At 43.0% G+C, this 23,699-nt stretch overlaps 1 protein-coding gene across 3 annotated transcripts in view; it reads right to left on the bottom strand.

Moving 5' to 3' along the window:
* LOC119978730 (plexin-A2-like) overlaps positions 1–23,699 on the bottom strand; it is a 512,723-nt gene that overhangs the window by 135,342 nt on the left and 353,682 nt on the right. For all 3 annotated transcript variants that reach the window (XM_038820560.1, XM_038820562.1, XM_038820561.1), the window contains one exon: positions 1,686–1,837. In XM_038820560.1, coding sequence (XP_038676488.1) covers positions 1,686–1,837 — 152 coding nt within the window. The remainder of the gene's footprint in view (positions 1–1,685; positions 1,838–23,699) is intronic.

Raw genomic sequence — 23,699 nt, 5'->3', positions numbered from 1 at the left:
GAGTGACCAGGGCTCTAGGGTACACTGCCAGAGTGTGGTGGGGGCAAAATTTCATTGCGGCTTTCAAAAGGGAATTGGGTCATTAGCTGAAAAGAAAAATAATTGCAGGGCTAAGGCAGGGAGGTGGCACGAGGTATCTTGTTCCTGTGGATAGTGTTAGACGTGACGGTTAAATGGCCTACAGTATTGCTGCTGGCATTCTATGGTTTTTTTGTGACTTGGTGTGAGTATCTTTTGAGTAACACTCCTGTGAAACATTGTGATGTTTCACTCTGCTAAAGGCGCCAGATAATGCAAGCTGCTGTTTAGATGCACAATAATCGCTGGTGGAAAGAATAAGAAATCGCAGGGCATAAGATCAAACGCTGCATCTACGTTGAAGTAAACAATGAAAGAAATTTGCAGCGTTGACTTCTCTAAACCCGAGCGCGAGAGAATAGATATGCAAAAAAATATATATCACATACAATGACAGCCCTTGACCTGCAAGAACCTTATTTCAGCAGTTGATTTAAAATCTCACATGCGGCTGGAGACATATTTACTGCACTGTACAATGCGATTGCCATTGATTTGATGTGAGCAAGTTCAGTCATGCTGCTGCCAAGCCTCAGGCGCCACAGCAGTGGCTCAAAGAATTGGAAAAGAAGTTTAAACGCACCACTAAATCAAATTCCAGAAATCTACAGCACAGACCCACTATTCCCCAAGACTAAAGGCAATTGTCAATAAGAATGCACAAGTCCGAATTCAAAAGCAGCTCGTCGCAGGGAGAAAGCAGAAAGTTCCGAACATCTTCTGACAAGCTCAATCCAGCTGCAGGTACATGTGGAGATTTCCATCCTCTTCCCCCGAGGTGGTTACCTGGCCCATTACCTCTTATGGAATTAAAATCGGATGGCTTCAATAATCGACTACTGTGATTACTGTGCAGGTAAAACTCTACTCTATGTTGCCAAGGTACAGACTCCAACCTCGCTTGTGGCCCAGTAACAGCCAAAGTTCTCATGTTTTTTTGTGTAAATTTAGAGTGCCCAATTAATTCTTTCCAATTAAGGGGCAATTTAGCGTGGCCTATTCACCTACCCTGCACAGCTTTTGGGTTGTGGGGGCGAAACCCACGCAAACACGGGGAGAATGTGCAAACTCCACACAGACAGTGACCCAGAGCTGGGATTGAATCTGGGAACTCGGCCGATGTTCTTAGGTTTGTGTGAACACTTCAGGTGAAATTAAAAACTATAACACGGGTGGCCTGGAAGACGGCAGAACACCATTAAAAATGAACAAGTCTCTACACAATTCAGTAGTGAAGTCAGTGCTGTGCTTGACACAACGTCCAGGCCCAGTTGATGTCTGCTGACAATTTCAAGCTCCGTAACATTATAAAACTCATCACAGGAACATGAGTGTTGACTGCAATAATGACAAGGTCACTCACTTGGAATGCAAGCATTTAAAATTAATAATTCAATCTCAAGTGCTGGCAGATATCAAGAGTAAACAAGATTCAACTTTGGTTCAGCTGATCTGCTTTATAAATTCCTCTACAAGTTCGCACAAAATGCTGCCAGGCTGGACCACTGGTTAATGAACCTGGGACGGTTCCGATCAAAAGTCAAACCAGAAGAGAAGAAAATTTGCTTATGAAACTCGTTATTTCCTAAATTGTAGATTGAACTTACTGTTCAGCGATTATATACCCATCTAACAGTGGGATACATTGCACTCCTGCCACACGTACACTGTTGGCAATGTCCAGGAAATCCAGGCCCAGATTGACTCCATGAATGGTCACCTGTGTTCCCCCTTCCTGTGGGCCAGACACTGGAGTTACCTGAAAGAGGCAAATAAAGAAATAAATTCAGAGTAATCGATTCAAGTGTTATTTACTTATTCTGTCAGCATCAGGCATTTGAATGGGATGCCTGATTGTGTTCGTCTTCAATGTAATTAAAAAAGATACTAAGATAAGCACACATAAATGCAGGGAAAGGGAAATGCCGACAGGTATTTGCTGAGGGTGCATTTACAGACTAGTCCTATTGGAAAGCTTTACTGAAGAATCAAACAGTTCTGACAGTTCTATGATAAATAGCGCGTAGATAACCTATTGTGCTTTAATTTGCCGCAAAGCCAGCATTCTGCTTATCCGCACTGTAGAACTAACAGTTGCCAAGCAACAATAACACACACGTGTACAAAATTACAACAGAGATACCAGAGATCAGTGAATTAAAAATGCTGACAGTTCGTCCTCAGGATTACATAGAGCATTTCAGTAATTGGAAAGCTTAAAAACAAAATGCTTTTGTTGTGGGGAAGAGGGCGAGGGGGTAGGGGAAACAAAAGCTTTCTTCAAACATCGAAACAAAAGAAACTTATGAATAGAAGCCTCTGTTTACCTAGATGCTGTAATTAAGCCCAGTTGTATCAGAGAGATATTAGAGAGATATACAAATTAAATTAAGGTTGAGGGAGAGCAGGGCACGTTTTCCAAATGGGAATGTGCTTGTTTACCTCTATTGTGCAGGCCACCTGGTTTGCAAAATTTGTTTTGAGACAAGCCAGCGATCATGTTGACTTGTTTTGTGCAACACTGTAATTGTACACAGAAATATTTTGACTAAGCACATGGAGGGAACAGAAATTTCCAGTTGCAAATTATCTCTGTGCATTAGTGACTGATAAAAAGAGAAAGCACCAATGGTTGATTTCAATTGAAAATGACTAAAATCTAATCTTCCCAATGAACAGCCACATCACACAGGACAGTTTACTTGATCATTGCCTGGGCCACCAAACTCAACATTCTCCCCCTCCATCACCAGTGCATTAGTGGCTGTTGAATGTTCTGCCTACACAATGCAGAAGCACTCTTGCCAGCATCATCTCAATTCGGACTGCAAATAAAAATGCATGGTGCAATATTGTATACATATTTGAAGAGCTTTAAAAAAAATTATCTTCACAGGATGTGGACATCGTTGGCTGAGCCAGCGTTTGTTGCCCATCCTTTACTGCTGGAGAAGTTGGTGGTGAGCAGCCTTCTTGATCCACTGCAGTCCATCTGGTGGGTGCGGGTATATCCACAGTGATGCCGGGAAGGGAGCTTCAGGATTTTAACCCAGCGACAATTAATGAGCAGTGATAAGAGTTCCAAGTCAGGGTGATGTGTGGCTTGGAGGGGAACTTGAAGGTGGTGGTGTTCCCATGCGTTTGCAGCTCTTGTCCTTCTTTACGGTAGAGGTTGCGGGTTGGAATGTGCCAAAGGAAGCTAGAGAGTTCCTGCAATACATCTTCTAGATGGTACAACTGCTACCACTGTGCAACACTGGTGGAGGGAGTGAATGCTGAAGGTGGTGAATGGGGTGCCAGTCAAATGGGTTGATTTGTGCTCGATGGTATTAAGGTGTTACTGGAGCTGCACTCATCCAGGCAAATGGAGAGTATTCCATCACATTCCTGACTTGTGTGATGGACAGGCAGATGGGAGTCAGAAGATAAATTCTAGTCTCAGAATTGCTGGCCTCTGACCTGCTCTGGTAGCCATGGTGTTTATACGGTTGGTCCAGTTCAGTTTCTGGTCAATGGCAACCCCCAGGATGTTGATCGTAGGGAATTAAACAATGCTAATGCCATTGAATGTCAAGGGAAGATGTTTAGATTCTCTCTTGTTTGAGATGGTCATTGCCTGTGTCATGTGAGAGTACCTTTAAGAAATGAGTGTTTATCAAATAGCTGTAGCGGGTGTACCTTTAAGAAATGGGTGTTTATCAAATAGCTGCAGTGATGTCAGAGTGTGGGTGGAGCTGGGTTGTGGCTTTTTACTTTCACTTTGAGTAAAAAGCTGGTGTGTGTCTGTGTTTTAGTTTCGTTTTCAGAGTTGGAGCTGCATCCAGCCAAACAAGGTGAAATTTTGATCTCTCTCTTCATGAAACAGAATGTCTTCAGATCACTTGCTAATTTAAAAAGTGATAGCTGCTCTCAATAGAGAATTTAAACCTGCTATCTTTGATAAAAGGAGTATTTGTCTTATGGATGTTAACTGGATTCAAAGAATAAACATCGTTTTGTTTTAAAAGTACTTTAGATCTCTGTTGCATCACACCTGTAGAGTGGGTCCTGGTGCTCTTCATAACCAAAAATCTATTAAAAGTTGTGGGTCAGGTGAACTCAATGATACACTTTGGTGTTCTCTAAACCCTGGCCCATAATACCTGACACTTGCAAGGCACGAATGTCACTTGCCACTCATAATAATAATCTTTATAATCTTCATTGTCACAAGTAGGCTTGCATTAGCACTGCAATGAAGTTACGCTGAAGAAGCCTGAAATTCGAGTTACATTTAAGGTAAAGCTTCTTAAAAATGACAGAGGAATTTCATAACATTGCACAGTGCAATGTCAATGCATGTGAACTTTTTACATCCATCTAACTTGTTTTAACAAAGAGTTCCCTCCTTTGGAGCAGCTTGTTGATGCCGTATTATTTTTCTGCATTTAACTTCACTTACTTCAGCCTAGAACACACTGAAACCTTACCGTTTGAATTGCATACTTTAGATTTATTATACTTACAGGCATGCTGTGCACAAATCAAGATGTAGCGCAATTGTCTTGTATTAAATTCTGGGTTACAATCTGATAGCAGTGCATAATCTGGTTTCTTATTAGTGTGCTTCAAATTTGCAAAAATTAGATGGATCCTTTTATTGGTAAGCTGTCCTCTGCAAAATCAGCCTGTATCTTGAAAATAGAACAGCACATTTAACTGTGTGCTGAAAGGAGAAAGGCCAAAAGATCTGGGATTAGAAAACACTGAAATGTTTGAAAAACATGCTCTGGGGAATGGAACAAATGACACTTTCCAAGTGCACTGCTACAAACTGGAATTCACTACAAAACAACAGCCCACGGGTCACAACACTGGGGAGGTGACTGCACTGGCAAGTAAGGTGCTGAAATTTACTGAAGTTCTTTCTTAATTAGGATCATGCCTGACTTCTCATTGAAGTATATTAATTTGCAGCAAACCACTATTTTCAGCCTCTTCCAAATCCATGGTATACAAGAAAAGGATTCCATGGAGCGATCTGATGCCAGTGCCGTTTGGGACTCGGGATGCGACTGGTAAATCTCCTGAGAGGCCTCTCGCGAGAGTTAATGGCTCGTTACAAATTGCCGGATCTAACGAGATCTCGCCTGACGTCACAAACTACGTTCTGCCTATAATGGGCAGGGCCTACATTTGCATATTCAAGTGAGCAATTCTACCCAGCGCCCAGGATTGAATCCCCTCTCCTTGGAGACCCAGGCTGGACGTCTTTTGCTCTGGTCTCCACAAATGTGGACCAGGTGAACGGTACTGGGGGTGCGGGAGGGGGGGGGTGCATGTTTCATTCAGGCAGTCTCGGGGCAGCACGGTGGCGCAGTGGACAGCACTACTGCCTCACGGCGCTGAGGTCCCAGGTTCAATCCCGACTCTGGGTCACTGTCCGTGTGGAGTTTGCACATGCTCCCAGTGTTTGCATGGGTTTCGCCCCCACGACCCAAAAATGTGCAGGATAGGTGGATTGGCCACGCTAAATTGCCCCTTAATTGGAAAAAAAATTGGGTACTCTAAATTTATTTTAAAAAATTCGGGCAGTCCTCTCTTCCAATTCATCGTATAGTCTTATCTGTTTAAATGCTGATGTGGCCTTCTCACTTTAAATTGCTCTGCCAGACAGGTGCAGAACAGATCAGGCAGATCATTGACGATTCTAGCCAAAAAGACTTTCCTTTTCCTTCCACCTGTTCCCTCAATGTTAGGATTGTAAAACTGCTGATTTTCGAGGTGTCAGAGTCTTCCTGGAAAGCTCACAGCACGACAAAAGCACGAAATCCTCAGAGAGCCACAGAAACAGGGGCTGGTTTAGCATGGTATGCTGACAGCTGGTTTGTATTGCAGAACCAGACCAGCAGCGTGGGTTCAATTCCCGTTCCAGCCTCCCTGAACAGGTGCCGGAATGTGGCGACCAGGGGTTTTTCACAGTAACCTCATGAAAGTCTACTTGTGACAATAAGCAATTATTATCATCCTTTGAAATGGTAATTGTTTGTTCAATTTCAGTTACTACCTTTACCTATCTTTTGATTGACTGCTTAATGGTTTCAACACAATGCCCCCTTCACATTTGAATGCTTCTGAAGTAACACCATTGATTCTAAGGTATGTTTATAAGCATTCTTGCTATGATTGACAGCGCCTAATAGGGCAGCACGGTAGCACAAACGGATAGCACTGTGGCTTCACAGCGCCAGGGTCCCAGGTTCGATTCCCCGCTGGGTCACTGTGCGGAGTTTGCACGTTCTCCCCGTGACTGCGTGGATTTCCTCCGGGTGCTCCGGTTTCCTCCCACAGTCCAAAGAGTTAGGTGGATTGGCCATGATTTTTAAAAAAAGGTTAGGAGGGGTTATTGGGTTACGGGGATAGGGTGGAAGTGAGGGCTTAAAAGGGTCGGTGCAGACTCAATGGGCCGAATGGCCTCCTTCTGCACTGTATGTTCTATGTAACTATGCAACCACTACAAAAACGCTAAAAGCTTTCTGTGGTTACAAAAGTAAAACCAGTTAGCTGCTCTGAAGTGGTCAGGAGCTGTCATTCATTAGAATGGCGTTTATTTATTTAGAGTACCTAATTCATTTTTTCCAATTAACGGGCAATTTAGCCACCTACCCTGCACATCTTTGGGTTGTGGGGGCGAAACCCATGCAAACACGGGGAGAATGTGAAAATTCCACACGGACAGTGACCCAGAGCCGGGATCTAACCTGGGACCTCAGCGCCGTGAAGCAGCAATGCTAACCACTGCGCCACCTTGCTGTCCTCAGAAGAGTGTTTATAAACACTGTGGCTCGGATTGATTGGGGGTGGTGCAGCGGCACAGTGGTTAGCACTGCTGTCTCACAGCGCTGAGGACCCAGGTTCGATCCTGGCCCCGAGTCACTGTCCGTGTGGCGTTTGCACATTCTCCCCGTGTCTGTGTGGGTCTCACGCCCACAACCCAAAGATATACAGGATAGACAGATTGGCCACACTAAATTACCCTTATTTGGAAAAAAAGAATTGGGTACTCTAAATTAAAATTAAAACAAAGAAAAGATTGATGAGGGTGCGAGGGATGCTTTCAAGCATAAAGGGAAAGTTAAATAAACAAATCCCCTAGCAGCTGCGTCTGAACCACTGAGCTGTCAATCACAGTGAAAGGTACTGCTCTGTGAAAATGAATGAATCCCTCGCATTTCAACAGAGCACAGGGGACTTGAATCCTTTTAATGTATTGAGGGCTTTCTAGGAAGGCTCTGCCACTTCAAAAAGCTGCAATCTCAAGGACATAGGGCTCAGGGAGCAGATGTTAGGAAAGGGAAAGTGTTCATGTATTGATTCTTCACTGGACTGCTCATCAGGTGTCAGGCCAAGCAGTTCAGGGGAAGGAGGCCACTTCAGAGTTTCAAACGTCTGACCAGGATGATGCTCTTGAGCAGAAGGCTGCCTGAGATCACCATGCCAAGGGTGATCTTCAGGTTTCCAGACACAGGACCCCTCATCCCAGGAGAGGGTCCTGGAGTCAACCCTCACCCCATAGCCCTCATCCGCCAAATTCCCAGGGTCCCCGGGCTTCTACCCCGTTAATTTCATGCAGATGTATATGAATCAGCACTTTGCATGTTCACGTCCGCCACGAGGCAGGTAGCCCGCAGTGGGCAGCGGTGTGGAAGCGAAGACTGGGGCCAGGTGTACCAGCAGACGCAATCCCATTTTTTGTCCAACACACCATTATCCGCCAGAGAGGGATTCCCAAACGCAATGGCGGAGAATGGAAAATCCTGCCCTTAATGTATAAAACATGCAACAATATCGACAGGAGTCCAGTTCATTAGCAAGCATGAAGGTTGTGTGCTTAATCCAAAGAATGGTACTTGCACAAGGCGGGTTTAGAATAACAGATTTTATAAATTTCTTTCCAATGAAAAAGAAAGCAAGGGGGCAATGGATTCACATTTAATACTGTATTTTACTATTCCGTTTAAAAAAAAATGTTTCCCTATAACATTACTGCTTAGACTATCATTCAAACAATGACAATTTTTTCAAGCTAATTATTAAAATAGCTCATCATGGCAACATCACCAGGAGCAAAATATCCACTTCTGAGCAGCTCCATCAAATGTTGTAAAATGTGGACACATTCACACAATCATGGAGATGAATTGCTTTGTGGATGTCAAGTACCCATTTTGGGAAAAGCTTGAACAATTTTTCTTCCTCATGCCATGAAAGTCCGTTAAAAAGAAGTAATAAAGACAACATTTTTCTCAACGTGCTGTACCCATGAGGACTCATGACAAGATTGTGATAATAAACACTTTTCTTTGTTTAAAATAGTGTGGAATCTTCACAATAATGATGCCAAGGAAAAGCGATATGAAATTTCTCATGGTGTAGATAAAATGTATCCAGATTATTATTTTCAAGTCAAGCTGGGTCAGCAGAAATGCCTTGATTCTTCCCGGAGGAAATAGTCAGCCTCCGGTCAGGATCATGTACTGACCACAAAGATAAGTAAAATATTGTGGATGCTGGAAACTGAAACAAGAACAGAAGATGCGGGAAAACCTCAGCAGGTCTGGCAGCATCTATTAGGAGAGAACAGAGTTAACGTTTAGAATCCTTAGACTCTTTGTCAGAACTGACGGGAGGGAGAATGTGTTGGAACAGTAGAAACTGCAACAAAAAGTAGTAACTTTAAGAACAAAAGACACATAGCCTGGTGTGAGAGGTGGAGGGGGATTTACATTGAAGCAATACATGCGTGGGATACTTAAAAAAAAAAAGAGGGCAAAGAGTTTTAAGATGGAGGAGAACGGTCAGAATTTGAAGGTGCCAAACTCAACATTGAGTCGCGAGGCCTGCAATGTGCCCAACAGGAACTCACTGACCAGCATGGTCAAGGTGAGGAAATCTGTCTGTTGGCAAACTGTAAATTACTGACCTGTAGGTAGGCAATCCATTATATAGCAGAGAAATTACAAGGTTAATTCTGACTTCATAGTTACATCAATTAGAATATTAACATTTTGTTTGGGCGGAGGGGGGTGGAGGAATGGGAAAAATAGAAGAAAGGCAAAAATCTCAATTCAGCTTAAAATGTTAACTCGGGGAGCAAACCTTTAAAACCCTATGAATTCATTAAAATGAAAAATACTGCTGTTCAAATTCACAAAATTAAAGATATAAGAGATATATTTTAATGGTTTCCCTTTTTCTGGGTAATACTTGAAGACCCCCCTCCCCTCTCCCCAACCTCCAAACCAGCTGAGTGAAAATTTTAGGAAGATAAAGGAGAGAATGAAGTTTCAGTCAAACTTGACATGTATCTTCTGCTTAGTAACTGTGGGTAGTATATCATTCTGACAGATGACTTTAATGAGCTACAATTCTCAGTCAAATAAGCCAGAAGTATCTCCACAGGTTCATTTGTGCTTTTTATAGTATAACCCACGGATGACATCGCTAATGGTTTAACGACACCAACGCTGAATTTATGCAGAGCTCCTTGAGCAATGAACAAATTGCGACTGAACCCAGCAGGACTGTCAGCAGCCCATCATACCACACACTGCCTCTCTCAGCTGTCAGCAAGCTCTCACTATATTTGTTATTGCTGAAGAAACAACTAAACTTGACAGTTAGTCAGCACATACAGTTACTCATTATTGAACAAATACTTATGAGACATGTAAACCAATAGTTGCAAAAAATACCAAAGCCTTTCTTCCCATATCCACTGCTCTCACTTATCTCTTTGTAGCGAACATTTTCCTGGCTAAGGTATACCCGTTTGTCCGGCCACCTGAAGTGGCACCTTGGTCAATGAAGTTGGGGGGGGGGGGGGGGGGGGGGGGGGGTGACCTTGGCAAACACTTCTCACTGACGAGGTGGCATGAGGTGTGAGCTACTGTGTAAATTTGATGAAACCTCCCAACTTTGTTCCTCCCACTGCAGAGGCAGATGTCTTAGCCTTCGCCTCGCTGATTGCCCGAAGGCGGATTCTGTTGGGGTGGAGGTCGGCTTCGCCGCCTTTTGTGTTCAAAATGTTGGGAGCAGTTTGAGGGTGGGTGTGTTGAGGGGCTTGTTGGCTACGGGATTGCCATTGTATTTGTTGTTATTGTTAATTATTTGTTGTTGTAAATATGTGATGAAAATGTGAAAAAGGAGAATAAAAATATTTATCAAGAAAAAAGCTTTGTTTCTCCCACAGATTAATAGTGAACATATTGCTCAGAGAGAAAAGTTAAAACAACTGGCTCATTCCCAATTTAACACAGGGTAATTGAAGATGGTGATTCGTTATTCCAAGTTCTGAAAACTGAATCAAGACTAGTATAGATTTTTTTTTTGCTCCCACTGAAAAACAACCATTTTCCTGCAAGGTAGGATTCTCATCACGTGATGGAAATTTCAAAGGACAGTTTCAACAATGAGATTTCACTTGACATAGTGCAGATCTAGCGAACTGAGGAGCCAGAATTTTCACTTGGTTTTACTATTGGCAGCATCCTTGTTATGGGATTGATCATCACACGATCAGCGAATAATTTCACATGGCAGGAGTGCAAATGAATTAAGACAAAGTATGCAGTTTACTGCAGGCAGTGATAGACTGACAGAACAAAAATCCAATATGGTTATGGACTTCACACTTCTAAAGAGAAGCACTGATAAGTTTTTACTTCCTTAGGGCAGCACGGTGGCACACTGGTTCGCACTGCTACCTCACAGCACTGAGGTCCCAGTTCGATCCCGGCCTCCAGTCACTGCCTGCGTGGAGTTTGCACACTCTCCCCGCCTCTGTGTGGGTTTCACCCCCACAACTCAAAGATGTGCAGGTTAGGTGGATTGGCCATGCTAAATTGCCCCTTAATTGAAAAAAAAATCAATTGGGTAGACTACATTTTTTTTTTAAGTTTGTACTTCCTTTGGTTACTGGTTCTGCCTTCACTGGCTGGCGAACTGTAACTAGCGAGGTGTTGCAAGAGTCAGTCCTTGGACCTCAACTGTTTACAATCGATATAAATGATCTGAAAGCAGGGACAGAGTGTAACATATCAGGCTTTGCTGATGGTACCAAAATAGGTGGGAAAGCAGGCAGTGAAGAGGAGATAAAAAATTTACAGATGGATATAGACAGGCTCGGAGATTGGGCCAAAAAAGGGATGTGGGGGCATTTGAGGCTGCTGTGTGCCGTACCAGCCTTCCCAAACAGGCGCCGGAATGTGGGGACTAGGGGCTTTTCACAGTAACTTCATTTGAAGCCGACTTGTGACAATAAGCAATTTTCATTTTTTTCAGAGGAGGTTCACCAGATTGATTCCAAAGATGGAAGGGTTGACATACGAGGAGAGATTAAACAGTTTGGGTCCATGCTCTCTGGAATTTAGAAGGATGAGAGGGGATCTGATCTAGGTGTATAAATGAGGGCAGCACGGTAGCATTGTGGATAGCACAATTGCTTCACGGCTCCAGGGTCCCAGGTTCGATTCCGGCTTGGGTCACTATCTGTGCTGAGTCTGCACATCTACCCTGTGTCTGCGTGGGTTTCCTCTGGGTGCTCCAGTTTCCTCCCACAGTCCAAAGATGTGCATGTTAGGTGGAATGGCCATGCTAAATTTCCCTTAGTGTCCAAAATTGCCCTTAGTGTTGGGTGGGGTTACTGGGTTATGGGGATAGGGTGGAGGTGCGGACCTTGGATAGGGTGCTCTTTCCAAGAGCTGGTGCAGACTCGATGGGTCAAATGGCCTCCTTCTGCACTGTAAATTCTATGATAATCTATGAAAATACTAAAATAAATGTAGACCAAATGTTCCTTTGTGGGGTAATCAAGAACGAGAGGTCACAGATATCAGTTGAGAGGAGTAGATTTAGAACTGAGATGAGGAGGAATTACCTCTCGCAGAGGGTGGTGAATTTGTGGAATTCTTGCCCCATAGGGTGACACAGTAAGCACTGTTGCTTCACAGCACCAGGGTCCCAGGCTCGAATCCTGCTTGGGCCACTGTCTGTGTGGAGTCTGCACGTTCTCCCTGTGTCTGCGTGGGTTTCCTCCGGGTGTTCCGGTTTTCTCCCACAAATCTCAAAAGATGTGCTGATTAGGTGAATTGGACATTCTGAATTCTCCCTGTGTGTACCCGAACAGGCGCCGGAGTGTGTCGACTGGGGGAGTTTCACAGTAACTTCATTGCAGTGTTAATGTAAGTCTACTTGTGACAGTAATAAAGATTATTATTATAGTGCGGTGGAATCAGAGTCACTAAATTGTTTCAAGGAGGAGATAGGTATATTCCTGATAAAAATGAAGGTTAAAGAGATATGGGGAACAGTTGGGAGGTGTGTTTGAGACCAGGAAGAGATCAGCCAAGACCTGATTCAATGGTGGAGATGGCTCAAAGGGCTGAACTGCCTACTTCTGCTCCTAATTCTTATGTTCCTATGAATAAAGATTGTTTTATGCTCTGGTTCTTCACTGAGTGGCTTCAATAGGCCACAGTTTCAGGACAAGCCTGGTCTTTGGTAAATTTAAAGAATTTATTCATGTGGAAATATTCTTTCTAACACAGGAATAGGCATGCAGAGGTGACCGGCAGGGCTCTATAAAAGTTCAGTAAGTTTTACCTTTCATCATAACTCAGGAGAGAGCTCACTCTATGAGCTGCAGGCAATGTCTATTGTGCCCCTTTCAATATAAAGGCTCTCATATTCTGAGTGACTGGTGCTTTCTTCATTGGAGATCATCACTGACAAGTTTATCTGTGTGGAACTCTCCTGGAACATTCTTGGTGCAGAATCCCTTATCCTGAATACCTTTCAACATTATCATTTTATTAAAATTATTCTTGTAGACGTTAGGTAATGAAAAAAAAAGTTTGCGCCGTGCAAAGTACAGGCAAATTCACAACTCAGTTAAAAGTCGGATTGAGCACGGAAGTGACAGGAACGTTACTTTATCTGTCAGTGCATCAGCTTGCCTTTCTGCATTTTGTCACGGGGGGGAAGACAGGATTGGCAATATCCACATTTACACTGTTGGAATAACATTACCACTTGTCAATCCGAGATTGAGTGTCTGAGAGTGTAGAATAAAAACAGAAAACTATGAAAAGAAAATCATAAAATAAGCAAAAATGGATGTGTTTGCAGCCTGCTGCCAAGTGGAGGAAGGGTTAGACAATTGAAAGATGAGACCAAGTCTCCCACTCTTCCAGCCTAAGCTCAACTTGACAACAGCAAGCACACCATATATAACCACCGAGAAGACTTTCAATTATCAAATTATTTTTCATTGTTTAAAAACTCCAGATTTCTATCTTACTGCGACATCTCAAAGTTGCATTCCTCAAAATAAATAAAGCTCAAGAAAATAAATTAAATGGAAACATCACCGTAATCAGACCACACAAAGTGGGTTGGCCAAGTCACATGCTAATTACAACTCCTGTAATATTCTGTGCATTAAAATTTTTTATTTTAATATTGAATAACAGAAGTAATAAATCCTGCAGAAACAAACTATAGTAATTCCCACAGTCGCCCTTAACAATAGCCATCTTAGTGCATTAATGGAGAGTTCAGTTCTCTCCTGTTTTAGAGACTCATGTTTTTGACCTTTTAACCTCCAATTTCTATCAGTACAAGAGGGGGTCAGCACAATGTTTGGCATCTTTTACATACTTTTTATTATTCCCTCCAGTTTGATTTCACACATCGCTTACAAAAGAAGTGCACCTTTAATATTCGCAGCTGAAGTATCCTTTTGTTGGCCAATATATTGGAACTTCCAAATCACTTGGTTGTGGCGGTAAGTCCAAAACAAAACAATCCTCCTTTTATTTTAGGGCAATTAGCTTCATGTTTCAGATTAGGATTTTTCAAAAGGGTGGGTCCCAGGCGGGTGTCGGAGCGATCGGTCACGCCGTTCCCGCGGTGATCCCGATTGCGTGAGAAGCACCCAACGGCTGCTGCTGGCTTTTACATCAAGAAAGCTGGCCATTAGCTTTTAAATGAAAATAAATTAAGCTGTGTGCAGTCTTCCAGCCAGAAGTGGCAGCACGGTCCACTTGATGTCAAGTGCCCTCCATGCATATGCTTTTGGTGCCAAATCACAAAGCAGAGTTGCTTCTAATTTCCAACTGCTGGCATAAGGACTGTCAAGATAGAACATTTGCTTAAAAAGTAAGAGCTGGCCAGAGGCTCAAATAGGCAGTGTACCTACTAGATAAGATCTCACAACAGGGTCTGCTGTAGAGAGCTGCTCAAGAGAATCCAGGGTAGGGCAGAGCAGTACCAGTGTTATCCCTGTACAGGGTCTCTGGTCAACAGAGTACAAAAAATAAATTTAACTCGGGAACAGATCAGTGTAAAGATGATTACTTGAGGTATGGTTTTGTCAATTCTGCCAATGCAAATAATGATGCAAAGCATGTGTTATATGCAGGGAAGTACTGGCAAATAAGAGAAGTTATATTTTTTCAAAGAGATGTGGCGGGTGAAGAAGTCCTTTTGTGGCTGAGACCCCAGAGTCAGTTTTTAAACTTACAGCTGATTTCAAATTTAAAAACAAGTCAAGAACTCATGAGGCTGTCAGTATTCTGGAGTTGCATCTCCCAGGAGCATTAGGTGCGAAGTAAAACACGCATTTTGCTGCTATTGTCCTTCATGATGATGTACATGTGCTAGGTTGGATTTTCACAAAGATGAAGAAGGTACAAAGGAACTAGCTGGAGTCGGCACCTGATATGCACGTTGCCCTCGCCTCCTTTGAACCTGTTTGGAGTGAGACTGTGAAGACCAAGCATCGTTCCCCTTTCACAATAAAGGTAAGCGAAAGAGGCGTGTCACGAAGGTCGGCCGGAGTGGGTCCCGAATAATAATAATAATCGCTTATTGTCACAAGTAGGCTTCAATTAAGTTACTATGAAAAGCCCCTAGTCGCCACATTTCAGCGCCCGTTCAGGGAGGCCAGTACGGGAATTGAATTTGCGCAAGTGATGCCGAAAGATTCTCTTCTTGCCTCAAAGGGGATTGAAGTGCGAATTTTCAATGACCTATGCACGATTTTACGAATGTGATAGAAAACGTGTTTTAACAACCATGGTAACCGTTCACCTCATAAAGCAGATAACGTGTCAAATGCTTCTGAAGTGAACACTAACGTTTCAACTCTTCTCCACGAAGTACAGCATCTTGCTTTCTTTATTCTAGTTTAATTCTAGTGACCAGACTGACCAGTAATGAAAGCTGAGTAACCTCACTGTTCACAACCTATTCTATAATTAAATGGGATTTCTTACCCCAAGTACTTGAAATATTTCTGCCCTGCCAGCAAACAAAAAATTGTTCTAAAACGTCATTATACAAACAGGGAGGGGGCAGAATATTACAAACGCATGTGAAAAAAATAGGAGAAGGACAATATCAACTTTTTCCAGAAGTTTCATTGCTTTCCAGTTACCTGCTGCAAAGTCTGGATTGCAAGCAAATCAATGAAGTCAAACATGAAAGGAATTTCGAAGGAACACTAGCAGGAAGCACGTTATGAACATTATAGGGTCAACTGTGCATTTCTAAGGCAGCACGGTGGCTTAGAGGTTAGCACAACCGCCTCACGGCGCTGAGGTCCCAGGTTCGATCCCGGCTCTGGGTCACTGTCCGTGTGGAGTTTGCACATTCTCCCAGTGTCTGCGTGGGTTTTGCCCCCACAACCCAAAACTGTGCAGAGTAGGTGGATTGGCCACGCTAAATTGCCCCTTAATTGGAAAAAATAATTGGGTAATCTAAATTTATAAAAAAAAACTGTGCATTTCGTAATGGGCTGGATCTTGCAGTTACCATGGCAGCAAACCCAAGATGATCACTGTTATTGAGGACCATGACGGTACTGAATGTCCCAGTGAGCTGACTTTCATTCAAGCCAGAGCTTGCTGTATGCTATTTTGGCCTCTGGGGGAGCCATTGGGGTCTGCAAGTGTGAAAGGTTGGGCTGTTTTCATTGTACTTACCTAGTTTGTACACCGACTTACTTAGGGTTGCTTCAAGCAGACGTGAAAGCCCTCTCAGGAGCGCAGCCCAACAAATCAAATGGACCATCAAAACATTGACGAAATCCTGGATCTGCTCACATCCACTATTCCCCCAGCCCGCAGGCTCTGTTCACCCTCACTCCTGGCTCTGTTCACCCTCATTTCTGGCTCTGCTCACCTCCGCCCCTCCACCGCACCCGTCCCTGATGTTAGTGTGGAGCTGTTGGTGCCAAGGTGAGAGTGGAGATGGGGACAATGACTAGAATTAAAAATGAATACGATTTAAGATCAAAAACACTTATCTGTCATTCTTCCAGGGGCAGACTTCAAGGGACATAGCTTTGTTGGAATCGTGGCATGCCAAGATGCCTCCGCACTCACCTCACTGACAGACCAAAGCTGCACCACAAAGAGCAAGAAAGGATGCAGCCATGTCCCCCTCTATTCTAACTCTAATTTTACACTTGGTCCTTCATTTATTCGAATGAGTTCATTGGCACAACTAGATTGTCAACTGTGAGCGCACCATAGCTTCAGAATTAGATTTAATCAGAATAAAGAACACCTCCCGAGGACCATCCAGTGTGGCAACATAATAAAACTAAGGATTTGCAAATGCCTCGCAGCTCCTGATCACTGCTTAACCCACAGCTTCCTGTTAAATATCATCCTGAAGAGTGCCAAGTTTTCGCTCGAGCAAAGACTGAGAGGCAACCTGATCGAGGTGTACAAGATTATGAGAGGTGGGGGGGGGGCGGCACATGGCGTAGTGGTTAGCACTGGGACTGCGGCGCTGAGGACCCGTGTTCAATTCCAGCCCTGGGTCACCGTCCGTGTGGAGTTTGCACAGTCCGTGTGTAGTTTTCACATTCTCCTCGTGTCCGCGTGGATTTCACCCCCTTGAGGGGCAGCAGGGTAGGATGTTGGTTAGCATAAATGCTTCACAGCTCCAGGGTCCCAGGTTCGATTCCCGGCTGGGTCACTGTCTGTGTGGAGTCTGCACGTCCTCCCCCTGTGTGCGTGGGTTTCCTCCGGGTGCTCCGGTTTCCTCCCACAGTCCAAAGATGTGCGGGTTAGGTGGATTGGCCATGCTAAATTGCCCGTAGTGTCCTAATAAATGTAAGGTTAAGGGAGGGGAGGGGGGGTTGTTGGGTTACGGGTATAGGGTGGATATGTTGGTTTGAGTAGGGTGATCATGGCTCGGCACAACATTGAGGGCCGAAGGGCCTGTTCTGTGCTGTACTGTTCTATGTTCTATGTAACCCAAAGATGTGGTTAGGTGGATTGGCCACACTAAATTGCCCCTTAATTGGGGGGAAAAAATAATTGGGTACTCTAAATTTAATTTAAAAAAAGAACAAAAAAAGGATCATGAGGCGGTGGCTAGGGATCAGTTGTTCCCCTTAATTAAAGGGTCAGTTATAACAATAATCGCTTATTGTCACAAGTAGGCTTCAATGAAGTTACTGTGAAAAGCCCCTAATCACCACATTTCGGCGCCTGTTCTGGAGGCTGGTACAGGAATTGAACCCGCGCTGCTGGCATTGTTCTGCATTACAAGCCAGCTGTTTAGCCCACTGTGCTAAACCAGCACCAGTTACAAGGGGACTCAAGATCAAGGGGAGGGGAAGGAGGTTGAGGGGGATTTGAGGAAAAACTTTTTCTGCCCAGAGGGTGGTGACAGTCTGGAATGCACTTTCTGGGAGGGTGGTCAAGGCAGGTTGCCTCACATCCTTTAAAAAGTACTTGGATGAGCACTTGGCCACGTCATAACATTGAAGGCTATGGGCAGAGTGCTGGAAAACGGGATGAGGTCGGCAGGTCAGGTATTTTTCATGCGTCGGTGCAGACTGATGGGCCGAAGGGTCTCTTCTGCACTGTATTTTTCTGTGATTCCGATTAAAGCTGTTCCAGCCTTGAGGTAATAGCATTGTGCTCCAGTTTCCTCTCACAAGTCCCAAAAGAAGTGCTTGCTAGGTGAATTGGACACTCTGAATTCTCCCTCAGTGTACCTGAACAGGCGCCGGAGTGTGGCGACTGGGGGAGTTTCACATGAACTTCATTGCAATGTAAGCCGACTTGCGACACAACATTGGGATTCCCGGTATGTCATTGGCGGGGGCAAGTGCAGCGGGAAGTCCCACCGATGTAAAACATGATTTGGGCCCCTTGCGATATCATGACTGTCACAATATACATCCAGGTATATGATGGTGTGCAGACAGGCAGTGATTGGCACACAGGATGACCAGTGAGCACACAGAACACAGCAGCCAATCACCAGACAGGACACAACCACTTTAAAGCCAGAGGGCACTAGCTTTCCCGCTCTCTCGGGATCCAGCCTCTGAGACAGTCAGAGCTCGTGAGCAGCAACTAGAACAAACACCATGTGGTAGTAAGATAGTCTGGTCAGGTTAGCCTCAGGTCTCCAGTCAAGTCAGCATAGTGTCAACCCACAGTCAAGCATGTCTTATAGTTAGTTATTCAATAAAATCGTGTTGCATTTCTTCAAGTGTTGGAAGCCTCTCTCTTTCGCTACTGCATCAAATGCAGTCCATGTAGACCCAGCTTACCCAACACATCAATGACTTATTATAAATGTGCACAAGGGGAGAGGAAATATAGCACCTTGCCTTCTCTTTTAAAAACAAATTGCCTAAAGCAACTTGCGTCACACGAGAAGAGCTTTGATACTTTTGATCAGTATCCCAAATTGAAAATTAAACTGTTTTCTGCCCACTGCAAAGATATGTTTAATTGCCATTTTTATTTTGTTCACTATCGTCTATCCATTCTCTCCTCACTCAGTTACATACAAACGTGTCACTCATACAAAAAGAACCAGTAGTAAAAATGGATTGGTTTCTGTCTTTCTAAAGAGCTGTTGTTTCACAATTTAAATAAATGTCGATAGCAGGATTGTTAGACAACCACTCCAATGGTTTTAGGGTGTTTGGCTTATATTTTGTGAGCAAATTCTGTCACTGAATATTCAGTGCAGTGAATACAAATCTTATTTGATTTACAATTATTCTTCAAGTGATCAAATAGCCAACAGATTTCTTCTAATTTGGTCCTGAAAGACTGAGTAAATCTACTATTAAATCACAAGGTCGAATTTAATGCCCTCCCCATGGTGAGTTCGGTGGGGGGCATTCAATCAGGCAGTAGGGTGGCCCCCACCACCTTCCCAAATCCTCGGTCCATATTAAGCCCACGTTGGGAAGGCTAAACATAAACCAGCTGAGCATTCATAAGCGTATTACAAATGTTGGGGCCAGTTCGCTCATTTGGTGAGAACATATTTCCAAATAATGCCAACAGCACGAGATCAGTTCTTATTCTGGCTAAGATAGACTTAGGACATGCCGCCACATCCTGGCCTCGAGGGAAGGCAATAGCAAACCGCCCCTGACAAAACTACCAATAAAAAGGCTCAGGGTGAAACATGAACAGTCAATGAGCCTTGTCTACCTTTAGGCAGAGCGCACAAATATGACAATTGTAAACGTAAATGATAATCCATTTTTTAAATGGGTGTTTTATTGATAAAGAGTAAAGTGTTCTAAATTCTTCTATCTTGGTTATCTTTCACCAATTATATATGTGCTATTTAGATAGTATAATAATTTGGGATTTGCAATAAAATAATGAGAAAAACGCTGACAGAGATAGACTGTCACGGCTTACCACAGACTTCCTTAATTAATCAAATATAAGTGATTAATTGATTTGTAGAGCACGCCACATCATAGCAGCGAATTATTGTTGTTCTTCCATAAGTATCAAAGACCTATAACTCAGGAGGATCACAGATGAAATTGAGTTATGGCTGCCTTTTGCATGAGTGAACGAACAATTATACTTTACTGGTGAGTTCGCGTAGTTTATTCTACGGGCGAGTGCAATCCTATGCTCGTAGTACAGCTTTCTAGACTAATTTGGCACAAGTTATGAGGCTAACTTGTAAACGTTAAATTTCATGAGGTATGTTATACATCAATACATGTATGCAATAGGTGACAAGAATGTATATCGCAAACACTGGCACATGAAAAGATGACAGGATGTCAAACACCTATTTTCTCACGAGTGCCAGGGTAAGGGTAAAGGATGCTCTTAATCACAGGAAGATGCATAGTTGATAAACTTAATGAAAAATTATGTATTATAGGGGGTTGCATTTGTCTTTTCACCTTCAGTACCTTAGCATGATGGCCATCAAAATTCTTTACAGCTATACGGAAGGGAAATAACAGCGAGGCATCCAAAACCTTGGCTAAATATTTGCACAGTTGAATTACAAAGCACACTTGTGTCACACAATGATGTCATCTGATGCAAAGTCATATCTGATTTGATTTGTAACCTGCATTAACTGTGCTTAGTATTTTTCTTCAAAATTTATTGAACCCGATTTCCACTGTCATCAAACTGATTATTTCAATCGTCCTTTCACTTTGCGAAATCATTCAAAATTCTCGTTGTTCTGCACTATCTATTGCCCCACCCACTTTATCAAAAGTAAATAAGAAAAACACAAAGAAGACCCTGATTACTGACTAATGAAAAACTTGAAAATTCACTTTCATTGTCAGTCTCAGTTTGAACCTGCTGCGTGTACTCAGCAACTGGATTTTATTCCATTATGCACTTAACGCAAGCAGAGACAAATGTTATTTCCAACCGTCATTACAGGTGTAAATCTTTTCAACCTAGAGATAACGAGTCATGGGACAATAATCGAATCTTTGAACTTGGGGAAAAAATGTAGTTTAGAATAGTTCCCGTCACACCCAGTACTTCAAACTTTTAAGCCATATTTTAAAAAGTGGATAATCCAATAGCAGTTGAAGGTGGGTGCAGCACATCACGTGACTCCAGTGTCCAACCCCAAGACAGCCCGGAGACTCAAGCAAATGCCAAATTACCTCTCCCAACCAGACACTGCCTTTTTCCAGACCCTTCCATCAGGCAGAAGATACAGAAGTCTGATGACCCACACATCCAGACATGGGAACAGCTTCTTCCCCACAGCTACAAGACTCCTCAATGACTCCCCCTCAGACTGATCAGTTCCCTGCAAGAACGCTATTCACGCCGCTCTATGCTGCTCTTGCTCATGTATTTGCTTTGTTTGGCCCCTTGTTCCGCTGTCGATGTACCATTTGTCAATGTTCTCTGTTGATTATTCTTTTTGTCTATGTATGTACTGTGTACATTCCCTCGGCCGAAGAAAAATACTTTTCACTGCACTTCGGTACATGTGACAATAAATCAAATCAATCAATCAACTATGGGCAGTCACAGCCATTTGCAAAATTCACACATCCCCTTGTTAAGGATGCACCATCAACAAAACGGTCCATAACATAACAGCCAACTTATCTTCCTTCTTTATTGTGGACACATTGGGTGGGGTTTTCAAAATTCAGTGGATGTTAGAGGAAGATGAAATGGATTTTCTCGATCTTTCATTGTAATGTGAAGGGCTCCTCATCCAAACAAAAAAATCACGGCTGCCTGAAACTTTCAGGCTGTGAAAGGTCACAACAGAGAATATCTGCTGCTCTACCAAACCACTTCCTTTGCAAAAGGACTGTGGACTTGTAACAGGTCACATGGGTAAGGCAGCCATGTTTATTACCCACTTTTAAAATATAACAGCAGAAGCTGTTGGAAGACAGAATCCAGAAACACCATCTAAGCCATCAAACCAGCTGCAAGACAATTATTCGGCCAAATCAATTAACAGAAAAACCATGAAAGTGGGGAAAGACTTTCCCCAACATGTTCCAATTTCAAATTCACCTAAGTACAGATCTCCTGGCAACTCAAATACAAGAAGCCATGCAACTTGCTGACAATCTGCTGTTTTTACAAGACCTCCACTGCAGCTCAAGCATCAGTTTGTCTAAGAGACTACAGGCCTGGTATGAAAGAGACCAAAATAATTCCAGATTATAATCTTATTGTTTTCCTTCATTTATATCTAACCTTTCTGTGCGTGACAGTTTGTCGGAGATGTCATGTTTAAACCTCTCGGGCAAATGTGTCGTAATAAATTATCATCTGTTATTAAATTCACAAAAGCTTGCTGCTGGGCTCATTTGTGTATAATGGTGACGGATCAGATGTCGCCCACTTTGCATCAACGCCCGACACAAATCTCTACCCCTACATGTCTGGCACATTTTGTTCTTGCTTTACATGCACTGTATACATATCGTCCCCCTATATCGTAGTACTGCTCCAGATTTTAATAAACGCAGAGTAACCAGCATGTGGCATGTGTTAACTGAGAGCAAACAAATGTAGAGTTATTCTAATACACCTTTCCAGATGACTCTGGGTCACGGTATCTGCTCACACTGTTTTACGCTTGAGCAATAGCAATTACTTTGTTGATGGACCACCATTTGACTTGGCTTTGATGCCAAGAGAAATTAAATTCCTGCCTGGTTAGTTGACACCAACAAAACAGAAGCTGAAAATTTGGTGGTGAATGGATAATGGCTGATAATTTATCGACCATATAATTTATGGACCATATCATTTATGGAATGTATTCTTGTGATAAAAACAGCATACAAACATGAGGGCCAATGGCGGTGCGGGATAACAAAGGTAGTCGCAGAAACATTTTATACAAATTTTAAAATCTGCACACAGCTTTGATGGCAAACGGTTACTAAATCGATCTTCAGGCTTTGTTGTTCAAAGTAAATGGTAACATTTGCGTGCGTGTTTTCAATGCTTTAAACTGATTTCCATATTAAGGATGCAGATTATGTATCACATCAACACAAGCAGTCACGCTACATCCACAAGATTGTGAATCCATTTGCAACAAAGCCTGGAAAGATTAGCGGTTGTCTGGTAATCTAAACAGCACTAGTTTATTGCAGTGAAATCCTTAAAATGTTAGTTTTGCAAGGACCAGCAGAATGGAGTTTGACAAATTATCTGATCCAAGGCTCAATTTAGAGATTAGGGACTGATAAATACAGAACACAACAATGAGCCAGCCCTTACGCCTCAGGAGAATAATGATAATTTGCAATGCCAACACAGCACACATAGGTGCGGTAATGCGGAGGCCACAATAGAAATTATTTTGTTGACATTAATCGTTCAGGAAACCAAATAAGTAACCCATAGATAGGCTGAAAAAATGTAAGTGTTTTTGTGATGGGTCGATTAAAATGGCTGACCTGCATGTGATAACTCAGTCGCCTTGTGTAAGGTCCCGAATGTTACATTTATATAATGAGCCAATCAATTTGGACTAATTAGATTTTCCACTTTGAACAGAGTTTAATTAGAGTTTGTGCATCAGACCAGAATATATGGGACCAATGAATGCAAGAGTTCACAATTGGCTTATCAGACAAGGTTAGTGTTCATGCAAACCAATATGCGGCTAATACTGGTAGACAATACAATGGTTGAACCTCTGCCTTATCAGGTTATAAGTGAGTGAGCAGCAGTCAACAAACTCACTACCCACTGCTTGACTGGAGATGCCATATTTTCTGATATCCTAGCCTCAGTCTTATTTGAACCATGATA

Source organism: Scyliorhinus canicula, chromosome 15, assembly GCF_902713615.1.
Source record: "Scyliorhinus canicula chromosome 15, sScyCan1.1, whole genome shotgun sequence".
Taxonomy (NCBI): Eukaryota; Metazoa; Chordata; class Chondrichthyes; order Carcharhiniformes; family Scyliorhinidae; genus Scyliorhinus; species Scyliorhinus canicula.
Note: the sequence above shows the minus strand (reverse complement) of the source record. Positions and strands in the feature narration are given on the sequence as shown.